This window comes from Arachis hypogaea, chromosome 8 (assembly GCF_003086295.3).
Source record: "Arachis hypogaea cultivar Tifrunner chromosome 8, arahy.Tifrunner.gnm2.J5K5, whole genome shotgun sequence".
NCBI lineage: Eukaryota > Viridiplantae > Streptophyta > Magnoliopsida > Fabales > Fabaceae > Arachis > Arachis hypogaea.
This window is the reverse complement of record NC_092043.1, coordinates 38,897,090-38,913,648: the sequence shown is the minus strand read 5'-3', so window position 1 is coordinate 38,913,648 and position 16,559 is coordinate 38,897,090. Positions and strand designations below refer to the sequence as shown.

General features: G+C 28.2%; 1 protein-coding gene across 1 annotated transcript; it reads left to right on the top strand.

Annotated features, from left to right (window-relative positions):
• Positions 1-10,435: 10,435 nt before the first annotated feature.
• Positions 10,436-12,443, top strand: LOC112707372 (NAC domain-containing protein 72). Its single transcript, XM_025759081.2, has 3 exons — positions 10,436-10,976; positions 11,075-11,343; positions 11,440-12,443. Exons 1-3 carry the CDS (start codon positions 10,796-10,798, stop codon positions 12,037-12,039), a joined length of 1,050 nt encoding a protein of 349 aa, XP_025614866.1. The 5' UTR covers positions 10,436-10,795; the 3' UTR covers positions 12,040-12,443.
• Positions 12,444-16,559: the final 4,116 nt, after the last annotated feature.

Sequence of the window (16,559 nt, the reverse complement as noted above, 5' to 3'; positions counted from 1 at the left end):
TTGTTGCTATTAATGAATTATTAATTTATTTTGTGATTGTTGCTGTTGTTGGATTGTTGATTTATTGTGATTAGGGGTTAGTGATGAGGGAGATTAAGAGTCTGGGAGAAAAAGAGAGAGAGAAAAAGGCGCGGTGATGATGAAAAAGGGGTTGGAAATTAGTGGTAAGGGGAATGGTTTTTTTTAAGGGTAAATTGTCAAAAAAATATTGTTTATGGACAAAAGGATTATTTTATAATGTTTGTAACATTGAGGATGATTTTGATAAGAAAAAAAGGTCAGAGATGATTTTTATTTTGACCCAATACTTTAAGGACGAAAAAAGTACTTAACCCTAATAATAATAATAATAATAATAATAATAATAATAATAATAATAATTAGAAATTATTCTAAAAAAAATTTAAAGTTAAAACTATTTGATAATTTTGTATTTAATATAATTAGAAGATATCCTATTTTAAAAAGCATGTTCATATTAAAAGAAAATGTTTTAATTTGGATTTTAAAATATCATTATTCACTTTACTTGTTTTTCACGAAAAGAGTGTATTAATATGCTAGTGTCACCGTTCACATGCATAAAGTTAAGTTAATAATAATAAAAGTTAACACATAATAAAAGTAAAATGGACGAGAGACTATTATGTCTAATAGAAAAAAATATTGAGAATTGATCTATATATTAATTTTTTTAGACTAAAATATTTGCTTTTAAATTTTTGGAGACTAAATTTAAATAATTACTCTTATAATTTTAGTCTCTATAATTTTGACCAAACATTAAAATTGTCTTCGACGTTTTTTTTGCATTTAAAAAATTGTCTCTAAAACATAAGTTTATTTTAAAATTATCTTTAAAACTAAAATACTTTTTTTAACAAAAATAATAATGATAAAATTTAAAAATATAATTTTTTTTCTAATTTTTTTCAATTTCATCCATGTCAACATCAAAATCACCCCTCACTCTTGTTTACCTCTTTTTTTGTGTGAATTCTATAATGTCTTTTATTGTTGTGCCTAAATTATCTAATTTATTTTTATAAATAAAAAATAAAATGTATAAAATAAAAATAAAATATTTAAAATTTATTAAATATTATTCTTTTATTTTTTTTAGTAAGTTAGACATCATAAGTTAGGCACGATAATATTTACTTTTTTTTCTATGGATACCTTTTTTTTAGCAGTGAACTCCAATAGCAGTGATGGCAATGACAGAACAAGGATGAAGCACAGGCTGCGAGCCTCTCTCTATTTTTCTTTTCTCTTTTTTTTTTCTAGTTGTGATTCTCTCTATGCTTTCCTTTATTTTTTTAAGGATAATTTGGTTCAAAAATTTAAGATTTAAGTAAAAGATAATTTTAAAACCAAATTTAAAATCAAAAATAATTTTGGACAAAAAAAATATTAGAAACAATTTTAATTTTTTATTAAAATTATAGTGACTAAAATTGTACTTAATTATAATAATAATAATAATAACAATAATGTCCGAATGTGCCGCATGAATGCCAACTTGTATGTATCAATGAAAAAGAAACAAAGTCATGTGTGCTTGTTTTCTTGCTTCCTTTCCCATTTGGATTATCGACTTTGCGAGTAAGGAACCAAACCAAATTTTCAGTTTCATTCTGGATTACAAGCCATAAACAGAAAAATAAATAAATAAAGAGAGAATTAAAGAATGGAATTGAGCTCGTGCGTGCACTGATTAATAAGGTTTGGCGAGCAACCAAATTGATGTTCATTTGTTAGGCGCCAACAAAATACACAAAGATATGTTACAGCTAATCACTATGTGTCTTATGCATCCCTTTACACATACATTTACAACTTTGCTTAACTAATTTTCATTTTGTCCCTTATACTACGCATTCAGACACCATATCTAATAATATCTTAACTTTAATCATCATGCTTAGGCCTTAGGGATTAGGGAATACTTTTTAAAAGAGAAATATTTTATATAAATTAAAAATCAGTTACAATATACTTATGTATATTTATACATATTAATTCTCATATTTTTTAATTAAATAATCTATTACCAAAATAATTAATCAAATAGAATAATAATCAAACCTACAATAAAAAAAATAATTAAATTTTTTTACAATAATATAATATAAAAAAAATTCGTGAATGTTAAATATGTACATATTTTTATACACGATAACTAATTTTTTTAAATCAACATAAGTGTAAGATTTACATTTAGGATACTTGTTATCTTCACATATATTATATGTTAACTGCATGCACCATCATATATAAGTAACTAACCTGATTAAACCTTTAATTATTTAATTATAAAAATATTACTTGTATACTAAAATCAGCCACAAATGTATTTGTGTATAAATATATGTGTAGTTTAATTTATTTTTAATATGTATTTATATTCTAACATATATTTTATACTAATAGCTGATTTTAGAAGCTGATTTTGGTGTATATGTATGTAGTATTACTCATTTAATTATACATATAAATTTATAAGTGTGTTAGGGTAATAAAAAAATTATAAATGTTTTATTTGTCAACGGATTTAAAGGATTTTTTTCCCTCACGAAGTATTGCTGTAGAGAAAGATTAACACGTTATAGTAGTCCATTTATTTAAAATTAAAATACTTTAAATCATACGTATGTATGTGTATGTGTGAGATAATGTTTATCCGCTCTATTCGGTTTTAATTTTAAATATAAATTTTAATAATGTGTATATATGTCAACATTAAATAAAATTTAAAGAAAGTCAAATATTACTCCATCTCTAGCTAGTTTTGATTTAATTTCTACCCAGTTTTCATTATAGATTTCCTACCTTAAAGAAAACATGTGCATGTGTGCCATTTCTAGCCAGAGAAAGAATTAAGTGCTTTATATATATGATAGCTCCGTCAACTTTATGCCTTTAAATAATTCTATGGTTAGAATCAAATGAAAGCGTGTGTATGTGTATTAATTATGTGACTAGACAATGTAACTTCAAATATTAATATTGTTTATAAAGTGCCACACGCATGTTAAATTTATTTATACATTTTTTAATATAACTCCATAAAGAACACTCCCTAGGGTTGTTCAGAATAATATTTGTGAATGATGTCTTCGGAAATGGGACACAGCAGATAATATTTGTAAGCAGCAATCTACTTTCAATATCAGGTGCTGCTGCTTCTCCTTCTTCTTTTATCTTCTTTTAATAGGAAAAAAAATCTAAATAAAATTTATAGTTTAGTTAAATAAATAAAATAAATGTGTATATTTGAGATTATTTGTTTAAAAAAAATAAATAAATAAGTCTTTGATTTTTTATCTAACGAATATTTTTGTTTTTGACTATTTAAAAATATTTTTAAGTTTCTATCTCTTTAAAAATTGGACATATACATTCCTCTGTTCATATAAGTTCGTCAGATCCAACAAAAAAATTTGGCGTAACTCTCGTTGTATTGATCTAACTGTTACAGATATACACGTGAAGTAAAAATTTTTAAAATGGAACAAATTAGTCCACCTTCTACGTACAAAACGGTGCCATTTCATAAGCACTCAAACAAGCTTACTTTCAAGCTCTCACTCTTTCTGTTCCTTCAAAATTCCACCACTTTCCACCACCGCTCTCACTCCCTCTTTTCCTTCCTCTCCCCACGACACTCTCCACTCACTCCATTTTCAAGCTCTCCAACTCCATTGAGTCCAAAATCCAAGCATGGATCGATAACAAGAGCATCCACTCCTTCCATTTTAGATGCGAATAAGCCTTCTGAAACTTTGATTGTCTATTACTTTACTCAATCTTTGTTCTTCTCAAAATAGAGCCGCCGCCAAAGAAGTTGCAGAGGGTGGCTCAGTCGCCAAAGCCTCTGCCGCCGCCACCGGTGGAGACTACTTCGCTAAGCGGTAGCTCTGGAAATTTAAAAATTGGTGGTTGTTAGTGTTGTAATTGGAGTTGTTGTTCTGCTTCTTGTTCTAGGTTTTATTCTATTTTTCATATGTTTTTGCCGCCGTATACGACAGCCAAAAACAGTAGAGGAGGCAACAAAGGCGAAGCTTTTCTATAAAAAAGTCAAGAGATTCTATGACCATCTTCGACGCTAAGTGCCCCAATTCCTCAACAAGGATGTGTTCGTCGGGCAAGTTCTCATGGGCGCTACCATTCGAGCTCTAGTGGGTATGGGCTCGTTGCGTTTGATTGAGGCTCTGTGTTCTCTGATTAGGTAAATCAAGTCGCCGTTTATGGATGAAATTGAATCTAATGGTGAGATTTCAAATATCATTGGGTTTTTGGATTGAGAGGAATTGGAAATAAGGGTTTTAGGAATGGATTGTGTGCTTGAGATTGGGTAATTTGGGAAGAAGGAAGTGGTGGAAGCCATGCTTAAGGAGGGTTTGGTGGAGAAGCTTATGGAGCTGCAAAGGTCGGAGTTTGGCAGACATTTGATCAATTTAGATCACGAGAAAAAGAAAGAGAAAGAAGATGAGGCTTCTGTTTTCGATGCAAAAGTTGCCACTATTGTCGCTGAGGTCTTGTGATGCTTGTTTGAGTGCTTATTAAACAATACCGTTTTGTGGAAGGAGGGACTAATTTGTCCCGTTTTAAAAATTTTAATTCCATGTGAGCATTTGTAACGGTCAGGTCAACACAATGAGAATTATGTTAGACCTTTTCGTTGGATCTGACGGATTCATATGAATGGATAGGAGTGTATATATCCAATTTTTAAAGAGGTTATAAATTTAAAAGTATTTTTAAATAGTCAAAGACAAAAATATTTGTGGAACAAAAAATAAAAAAATTATTTATCTTTTTCTAAAAAAATTAAAATAAAAACTATTATGTAGTTAGTGTTCAATCAGACACTTTTTCTGTAACGATAATATTAAGAAAACAAAAAAAATCTAAATTTTTAATTTAATATTTATTATTGTAGTGATAATTAATAAATATTATATAAAATAAATTTAAACATTTTTGAGTGAATTTTTGTTTGTCTCTCAAACATTATTCTTTTTGTAATCACTTGCTTTAATTATGTAGTTGACGCAGCTTTCATGAGTGAAATGTACGTTATTTATGGGAGAGATCAAAAGTCAGAAAAATGGAGTGGTCGTAGTCAACTCATTTTGTTTACTTGTTATTAAATCTATAATTTAGGTTTCCAAAATTTTTTGTTTTCACACTTTATCATTGATGAAAAATTAAGAAAGTATAGAAAATCAAATTTTAATTAGTTAATATTAATTAATTTTAAGATTTAGTATTAATTTAAGATGTTAGGTTAAAAATTTATGATTTAAAATCTAAAATATAAAAAAGTAAAATAATTTTAAAAAGGGTAAAGTATTAAATTAATCCTCTACATTTGGGTGTAATTTTATTTTGGTTCTTAAAGTTTAAAGTGTCATATTTGAATCCAAAAAAGTTTTATTTAGTTTCAATGTAGTTCCACCGTGATGTCAAAGTTAAATACTTAATGAAATGTCCTACATAACAGCAATACAAGAACAAGATCGAAAATCTGGAGAATAAGTACAAGTTTCACAGGCACAAAACCAATCGTGGATGCATCAATACTTTTATTTATCTTTTTTTATAATTCAAATGAAATATTTTCTATAGAATTAAGGAGAATGATAAATAAATGTATTGATGCATCTACAGTTAATTTTGTGCTTTTGGTGCTTGTATTTATTCTCTAGATTATTGACCTTGTTCTTGTACTGCTGTTATGTAGGACATTTAGTTAATTATTTAACTTTGATTTTACGGTGAAACTAAATTGAAGTTAAATAAAACTTTTTTTAATTCAAATATTACACTTTAAACTTTAAGGACTAAAACAGAATTACGTCCAAACGTAAAAGACCAATTTAGTACTTTACCCTTTTAAAAAAGTTAATATAAATTAAAAATTTAATTACTTAACTTCACTTATTTAAAAATAAAAAAAGTTAAAAACAAAAATTTTAATTTATATTTACTAATATTTTTAAATAATTTAATATTTTTTGTTTAACAACTTATATTATTTTTTAGTTAATATTTTTAAATATTTCTGATTAACTATTGATAAAAATATTCAGTTATATTATAAAAGTGTATTTTTACTTTCTGTGTTTATCAAAATCTTTACTCACTATTGTTGTTGAAGACTTTAGTTTTTTTTTTTTTTTGGTTGCTGTTGAAGACTTTAGTTATAAGCACACCTTCATTTTGCATGTGATCTAATGTAAATCAAAACAAATTAAAGTTTGACCCGACCATCCCATCTTTGAATTTCGAAAGAACTATTATTCAAATCTATTGCGAAATAATTAAAAAAAATCTGAATATTGAAGATATTTATACATATAAGTATACTACTAATAAATATCACACATTTCATTTGAAGACACCAAAAGAGAAATGTAATAATGAAACTCACACACACTTAGCATGAGATTAAATCTTGAGTTCAAAATCCACTTTAAATTTGATGATGACTGGTCGCCACTAATAAGAAAAATAATTAATCCCTAAAATTAGTTATTATATATTTATAAAAATATAGATATTATTTAATTTAATTTTAATATATATTTTATATTATGGCTGATTTCAATATACCCAGAATATAGTCGAAATTTTTTATACGAGAATAATATCAAGGGAAAATGTGATTGAACATAGAATTGACCAAGCTCTATGGTAAAGGTTAGAAATGCAACAATATATATAATCCTCGTCAAAATTGACCGTTTGATTTTTCTTCAATTCCAATACTAGTCAAGTTAAAGGAAGCATGCAAGGAAAAGGGTACGGTAACGGGATTGATGTGAATATGAACAAAATTAGAAAGAGAAAGAGAAGCAAAATTTGAATTTTAACACCTTATATATTAATCAAGCTTTGACGCTATCACATTAATAGTATGTCCAAATTTAAATGTCAATATTTATCATCTACTTCGAAGAAATTAGTAGAGTATAGCATGTAGTGGTAGGTGCCAAAAAGAAATCGTTGTCTCAACCTTCATCATTGTTGTCATTTTTTTATTTTTTATTTTTTTTTTCTCACAAAAACCGAACTTTCGAACTCTATCTCTCATCGGATTAATTAATGTGCACGTGGAACGAGCCCTATTTTTCTCATGTATATCTGTTATATATATCAACTTGAGATATATAACAATGTCAAAAGTGCATAAATGTGACACACCCTCTATATATTGACCACACTCTTCACACTTGTATAGTATACTAACAAATCTTCAACATTTTCATATTAATTTGTCAACTTTATAAATTGATCTTAATTTTTGGTATAATTGTCAAAACACCACCGCCATGTATCATTCACAAAAGCCACACACCAAACACCAACACGTGCATTTTTTTTTAATTTGTAATTTTAATTTAAGTGCCATAAAGTCTTGTTTCTAGCCAGAGATAAAGTAGTTTATTATATACTAATTTAAAAGTGACAAATTTATTTTTCTTATTGGACAAATTTTCTCTTCCATTCACCACTTAACAACATTTAACATAGGGTTTTTCATCTATTTATCCATTTCTTTTATAAATATTAACTCGTCAATTTTTTGGATATAGGGAGAAAATTCGACATTAAAAAAGAACGAAGCAGAAAGCACAAGGAAGAAGATTTGCAAAGGTTGATTAAATAACAACAAACAAACCCTTAAAAGATATGTTTTAACAAGCCACCGAACTTTAACAAAACAATAATTCGAGATTATGTAGATAAATGTCTCGTATAAAAGTATCTTTTAGTAAAATTTAGTGAGGAAAAACCTGATAAAGGAAAAAAACGATATACAACTAGCTAGAAATCCATATTTGATCTCCTGACGCTAAGTTAAATTATAGAGTTTAAGTATATATGAATGTTTGGAATTTATTTTTATTTATTTTTATTTTTTTCATTTTCTCTTTTTTTTTTTTCGTTTCTTTGCCTTTCATATTTTATTGTTATTTTGTTTGTTTTTTTCAATTTTAATCTTACTTTTTTATTTATTTAAAGTTTTTTATTTATTTTGTTTATTTTTTTTTTTGTTGTAATCTTTTAAGCTATTTGCACAATTTATTATTATTGAGCATTTTTCGACATAAATAATAAGTAACTTTTTGAGTCCGCCACTCTTTTTTAAAAAAAATTGTATCTATTTTTCGAACTAAAATTTTGATACAAACTTAATTTGATATCTTATTGAAATTACAAAAAATTAAATAAAACAATATGTTTTAAATATTTTTTATTGGAAATTATATTTTTGTATTATTAATTAATTTACTTGACGAAATCATTCTTTATTTACATATTTCAGTATCTAACTTTTTATTTTCTTTTACACTAATGTGTTTTGACCAAATTAAATGCCCAACCAATAAACCAAAACATGCCGATCCCCTTTGTTTCTTTCACCATCTCAAATCCACGTCCACATAAATCTAAAACGTCACCAATCGATGAAGAATCATCGAGTGCATTATATACACACCCCCTCTCCCAAATATATTATTGACCTTGACCAACCACGTCACAACCCTATCCTTTCACATGAAAACTACCTCCTTCAATACCCACAATAATTTTATACAAACAAAATTTAACACATTATTTTTAACAATTATATTAATTTTATATAAAATATAAAATATATATTAAAAATAAATTAAATTCTATATATATTTATGTAAAAATATATAATGATTGTTTTAGTAACTGATTTTTTATATACATTTAATATTTTTAATTAAATTTACAATAATAATAATAATAAATTCCATTATTTTATTTAAAATATATCTATTATTATTTTACTCTATGTTAATTAATTAAATTTTAATTTTCTATTTGTTATATTTTATATCATCTTAAGATTTAAATTTTAAAATCTGAATATTTTATTTTATTTTTTCTTTTTTTATATTTAATGACAAGTTAATATTTTTTAAAAAATATTATCTTTCTTATTTTTTGAGCGCATTATTCTTTTGTATCAAAAGTAAAAACAAAAAATGTCCATAAGGCCACGCCCACAACTAAAATTACACGCACATATTACATGAGGTCCCAAAAAAAAAAAAGTCATATTACATGGTTGTGGGAGTTGTTGATGAGTGAAAGAAACAACAAATTAGACGAAAAGTGAGAAAAAGGAAAGGAGGGTTTACGTGTCGATCAATGGTGGTGGCCACCGCAACGAGTTACATATTTGTAGTGCTTTCATTTTCGGTTATTTCTTCTTTCTAACAAAATTTCAGCCTAACTCACACTCTCTGACATGACACGTGCCAGCACGTGTCCACCCTTCCCGCGTTCTCTCCTTTTTGCCGACGTGGTTTAAACCCACGCGTGAAATATGACTTCACTTCCTACATTATTTTATCCTTTAAAAAATTGGAAAAGAAAATAATTAACAATTATACTACTCCTAATTATTGGGATGTTAAATTAAAATTAAAAATAAAATAAGTTGATCTGACAGACAAAGATTTCTGTGGAGGAATTCGCTCACAGATCTCGAGTGTGTCAGAAACTGGATAGCAAAATCATGCTTCTAGAACACCCCTCCTGGATTTACACGTGTCGGAATGATCTCGAAGATTTTTTTTTATATTATTACTAGGCAGGTATTAAAAAGAAAAAGAGAAAAAAATTATATACAGGTACATGTATCGTTCATGCTTTTTATTATGTAGGGGGAATGGGTGGTTGTTTTTGTTGTGCTGGCATATATGAAACGATTTTATTAAAAAATTGATTAAAGCGTATATATTGTGCCAATTACCAAAGGCAATGCAACTATTTTTTTTTTTATGCGTTAAGAAATAATAATTAGAATTACTGAGAATGTGTCATCAAATAAGATAGTCTCTGATATATTTAAAAATAGTTATATTCTTGTTATTGAACTTAATACAGAGACTAGTTAACTAGTTACTTAATTGTGATCCTTTTTAGTGTTTTTTCTTTTTCCGCTCATTTCTAAAGAAATGAGTTCTAAGCACGATCTCATACTTACGTGTGCCACACATATATATATAGAAAGTTTGAATTCAACCCTTAGATTTTGTACAACACTAGTCACCACTAGAAAATTATACGGCTTCAGCTTTCAATTTCAAAAGCATGAATCATCATCATCATTATCGCCGGTATTTATCAAAACATATATAAAATATGAATTTATTTCTTAATTGTTCTTCGGATATTCTTCTTCTTTCTTCACGTTACTACTAAATATCCATTTCACGTGTTGACATCACCTTGCATTATCAAAAAATATAATTCAATATAATAATTATAAAACATTTTCTAGTAACAGAAATTTTGTTAAGAAAAAAAAATATAAATCAAATCAAACTGAGGTAGTGACGTGTGTAACAGTATATAGGTGTGAAAGAAATATTGGTACTTTTATATTTTCACTTTTTATTTTATTAAACTTTATTTTACGCTGTGACAGAAAATCCAATACAATGCACCCACCGAAACGATTGAACCGTACCGGTAACAGATAAGGTCGGCCGCAGAGAATGCTTTATGAGTAGAGGGTACGTGGCGCAATCTGACAGGACAGTAACTCAAGTGGTCCCCACACCCCAACATTACCGTACTTATCTCTTTCTCCTGTCTTCCCTATAAATACCTTCCTCTGTTTTCCAGTTACTGAAAAAGAGAAGAAAAAAGAAAAAAAAAAAAAAAAGAAGAGGAGATTTACTACGGTCTGATTTTCGAGAATCTAGCTTTTTGATTATCTGAAGAAGATTAAAACAAAATGGGAATTCAAGAGAAAGACCCTCTCTCGCAATTGAGTTTACCGCCGGGTTTCCGATTTTATCCGACGGACGAGGAGCTTCTCGTTCAGTATCTGTGCCGCAAGGTTGCTGGCCACCATTTCTCCCTGGAAATCATTGGCGAAATTGATTTGTATAAGTTCGACCCTTGGGTTCTTCCAAGTAATCAGCTAACTATATCTTCCCTCTTAGTTATTATATTCTAATTTCTAATCTCTGGACAATGTTTCTTACGGTGTAATTGTGTTTTCATGGTGCAGGTAAGGCAATTTTTGGCGAGAAAGAATGGTACTTCTTTAGTCCGAGGGATAGGAAGTATCCGAATGGATCGCGACCCAATCGAGTAGCCGGGTCGGGTTACTGGAAAGCTACCGGAACCGATAAGACTATCACGACCGAAGGAAGGAAAGTTGGTATCAAGAAAGCTCTGGTTTTCTACATTGGTAAGGCACCCAAAGGCACCAAAACAAACTGGATCATGCACGAGTATCGCCTCCTAGACTCTACCCGCAAGAACGGGAGCACCAAGGTAATTGATTAACATTTTTGTTTAATATAAAAAAATAATTAAATTTGTAAAAGCATGAAAGTGAAACTGAAAATTAATTGTTGTATTGTTATGCAGCTTGACGATTGGGTTCTGTGCCGGATATACAAGAAGAATTCAAGCGCACAGCAGAAGGTACCAAACGGCGTCATTTCGAGTAGCGAGCAATATGCCACGCAATACAGCAACGGATCTTCTTCAAACTCCTCTTCCTCCCACCTCGACGAGGTGCTCGAGTCCCTGCCAGAGATCGACGACCGTTGCTTCGCCTTGCCACGTGTCAACTCCTTAAGAGCGCTGCAGCAGCAGCGCCATCACCAAGAAGACACCAAGGTCGGCCTACTCCAACAGCAACAGGAACAGGGTCTCGTAGCCGGCACCGGTAGTTTCTTGGACTGGGCTTCCGGGCCGGGGATTCTGAACGATTTGGGCCAGGCCCAACAGGGGATTGTTAACTACGGAAATGACCTCTTTGTCCCTTCGGTGTGCCACGTGGATTCCAATTTGGTGCCAGCAAAGATTGAAGAGGAGGTTCAGAGCGGCGTGAAGACTCAATCCGGATTCTTTCAGCAGGGACCGAACCCCAATGACTTTACACAAGCATTCTCAAACCAGCTAGATCCTTACGGGTTTAGTAGGTACTCGGTTCAACCGGTGGGGTTCGGGTTCAGGCAATGAACCAGGGTGAGGAACTAGATGTGAAATAACTAAAAGAAAGTGTATTGAATTTTTGACTATTTGTTGAGGTGCAATTGGGGGGTGTAAATAGGGATTCTTTTGGAATATTCCAAGAAAGAAATGTCTTGCATTTAGAAAAAGGGTTGGGTTGTAATTTTCTTTCTTGGTGGTCCTCTTTTTCGGCTGGAGATAGAGTGGAGAAAAGAAGAATTCAATGCATCGAGAGGTGGAAAAAAGGGGGAAAAAATTGTGATTGCACTAAATTACTAGTCTTTGGAATTTTAATTAGTTTGAAGATGTACACAATTTTTGGCTGCACCGGCCGTGGTGTGAGCCACATGAATCACGTTTTGTACTTTTGGAAGATTTAGCATCAATCGATATACAATTGTTTACAATTCCAATGTTAGGTTGCTTTTCAAATGTTTGATGTGATCATTTTAGCTAATAACCACAACATTGGTGGCCACAAACTCATTCGTGTTCATGGGATAGGACTATGTTATAAGAGTATTTTCAATGCGTAATTTTAGTTTAGTTTGCTTTTGAGTTTTACAAAATGGTATATTATGTAAAAAATTAATTTGTGATTCAATGTGTGATTATCTATAAAATATGAATATTTTGTTAAATTATCGTGTTTGCATGTCAGATATATTTTTGGATACGATATTTACGGTTTGACATGCGTATTTGTTGTATCTAATCGTATCTTAGTAAAAAATAAAAAAATTTTAGACATATTTAAACATTTAAATATCATTACGTATTAGTGTATTTAATCTTATTTTTAATATATATTTTTGAAATAAATTTAGATATAATATATATTATTATTTATTAAAATAAAAAATATTTTAAATACTTGATATAATTAAAATAAGACATTAAAAATAATTAAAAATTTGATTTATATTTTAATATCAATAAAATATTAAAATATAATTACGATTTAACTAAAAAATATTTTTTATTTTATATATATGTGTATTTTTATATCTTATAAAATTTTAAAATTCGTATTTCGATATATCTTATATTGTGTATGTTCCATGTTTGTGTCAATTTTTGTATATCATAAATAATAATATTTTGTTTTTTTTTTAATTTAACAATATTACAATGTTACACAAATAGTAGTATATATTTTATTAATTTTTCTTTTCAAATGATATTATTTTTTATTGATATTAATATCATTTTAAAGATTATATCCAATAAAAATTTTAATTTTAAATTAGTTCAGTTACTGTATATTAAAAGTACTCTTATTTCATATATTGTCATTGCCATTGACATAGACGATATTTAAATATAATTTTAGATTATTTTATTTTGAATTGTATTTAAAAATTAGTATTATAATAATTAATTTTAGTTAATATTATAGTAAATTGTTACATAAATAAGTATGATTTTTGTTAAATTTAAATTTTGGATTTTTTATTAAATTTTAGATTTTTTATTTTTTAAAATTTTGATTTTTTATTATATTAAATATTGGTTGTAGTGTTTGATAGTGTAATATTATCTTTAATTTTTTTTAAGAAAAAGTCTGGCCCAATTATGATATATTGCCATTAATTAGCTATCAAAAGTAAAATAAATAATCCTGCATCATTAGATATAATCTCTCACCGTTAAACACACCTATAATAACTAATTAATGGCTGTATATTATAATTTCTGCTGGCCTCTAGCACTCTTTTTTTTAATTCTAAAAAATACTCGATTTAGAGGTGTAATTTTAATTCATCTGTGTGGGTAAATTGGATATATCGTGGTATTAAGAAACTTACTTTTTGTTATGGATAAGATTGTATGACAATAGGATTTGATTAATAGAATATTGCAAACGTTCACGTGTAAAAGGATGCGAGTATTCCTAGTCATCCATGTTTCTGTGAGTTGGTGCTTTGCCACGAGAAGAAAGAATTATGGCATATTTTGTTGGACATAAATCACGAATTCAAGAGTTTTGATTCAATTCAATTGATTTGTTACGACAATCATCCATTAATCTAAAAAGTTTAAATAGAGATTAATTGTACAACACTTGACTTTTATACCAATATATATAATCTAACGCACTCGATGTGAACGTAAATTTAAAAGAAGCTATGGTTTGATAAGGTTGAAAGAATTAAGATCAATTTGAAGTAATAAAGGCATAGCATGGCATTGCAAAGTAGGAAGATTCCACCAAAACAGTGAAAAGAATGAAAAGAACGAAGCTGATGATTGAAGGAACGAATGAAAGTATGTACGTGTGGAAAAGGATAGGGCCAAGAGTCAAATGCAGAACCACTAGATGAAGATAAGTATCATCATCTAACCTAATATTTTTGTACTAGGTTTCAGGCTTAATTTCTGGCAATGAGTAAAGCCACCTTTTGAATCTTGACTTTCCTTTAAACCCAACTTTGAATTTGGAACTTAAATTCATCTTCATCTTCAGGCTCAATAAGATTTTTCCTTGGATAATTCTTTTATGACACTATTTATTTATATTTTTAGATGGTGAAATAACAATAAAATTAGGGTCGAAACCTTTTTTAAATCAAGTCTCTAATTAAATTGTCCGTGCACTTTTTTTTCATACGTATTATTTATTATTGCTGGTTTTTTTCCTTTTTTTTTTCATCTTAACTTCCTTCATTATCATCTTTTGTACGTTTTTTCTTTAACATCGTCTCATCACTGTTGTTGTCATTGTTGCTACTACTACATCTTCTATGTTCATCAAAAACATTAAGTACATAAATTTTATTGCACAACATAAAAAATTAATACAGAACACAAAAAATTTGTTATATCAAATAGATGTTTGTATTATATACAAGGGTGGAACTAGATAAAATATTAGAGGGGGCCAAAAATATTTATACAATAAAATAAAATTAAAATAAAATTTTAAAAAGAGCTAAACTGAAATTTACATATAATTTACATGTAAAAAATTAAAATTAGAGAGGGTGATTGTCTTTTTTTTATATATGTAGTCCCGTCCCTGATTATATAAAAAAAAATTTGTATTATATTCATAAATTTAGATATTATATATAAAATATTTTATATTATATATTATTAAAATTTATGTGTTTTATAATAAAATTTATGTACTTTATAATAATTTTTTTAAGTCACAAAAACAAAAAACTATGTGATAAACATACACATTTTCTTTTACTAAATTTATAACAATTTATATATTTAAATTTAATTAAAAAAACGCTCGTATGAAATAGTGACCGCATTTTATCAAATGCTTTAAGATACTTGGAAGTTGAGCTAATAATTAAATAGTTAATCTTATATTATTTATGATTCTAGTCTCTTCATTTTAAATTTGTTAGCGGATTATGTTAAGTGACACGCATCATCATGATCATGTAATATAACGCCTATAGGATAAACACACATGACATGTCATGATTTCGAACATATATAACATGTGACAAAACAGTTTAACACATCATCATGACCAATAAGGCATTTATCATGCATGATGTAGTCATATTGGCTGATGATTCCATTCTATTCAATAAAATTTCGAAAAATAATTGTCCGTCTATTTTAAAATTATTAAGAGTCTTATGAAAACTTCAACAAATAAAAATTTAATCTTAATAAATTGATTTTGTTCTTTAGTAATAATATGATTAAAACCTTTTTAATAATTCAGTTGAATATCTTTTACATAAATACATATGACAAATATTTAGATTTACGTTTTTTTATCAATCACTTTAAAAAAGTTATTTTTAACTCAATTAAAGATAATGTTCTCAAAAGAATACAAAAATAAAAAATATATTTGTTATCTAATGAAAGAAGACACGTATTCCTTCAAATAGTTAATTAGTGAAGACATCTTAATATATACATTATCATGTTTTAAACTTTCGGACAGCTTGCTAATGAAATTCATAGTATTCTAACCCAGTTCTGGTAAGAATAGCAAGGTTCTAAAAGGCAAATAGTGTGGATTAGTTGAGATAAGATTACTAGGTCTAAAAGAGAAGGCGAACTTGGTTTCAAAGATCTTAGAGCTTAAAACCTGTCTCTTTTAGGTAAATAATGCCACAAAATCGTGACTCAATTTAACTCTCTTCTTTCTAAAATACTTAAAAGTAAATACTTCAAATTTAATTCTATCCTTACAGCAGAAGTAGGAATCTTACCTTCGGATTGGTAAAATACTTTTGAAAGGAGGCGACTTGTAGAGAAAGATATTAGTTAATTAGAAAGTAAGTTCAATCATGGCTCCCTTCTCCTTACCCCTTCACTGTTCCACCATATGCGACACTACTATTAGATAGTTATCATTTGTTATGGGCAAAAGACATGTTTTTTCCTCCAAAAATTGCTCAGCGAATCCTCTCCATAACCCTAAGAGAAGGTGAAGACACAATTCAATGAGTAATGAACAGAGCAAAAACATATGATGTTGCATCATGGTACATGATTGCTTACCAATTTTACCATACCTCCATTAAATTTTGTCCAAACTTCATGCA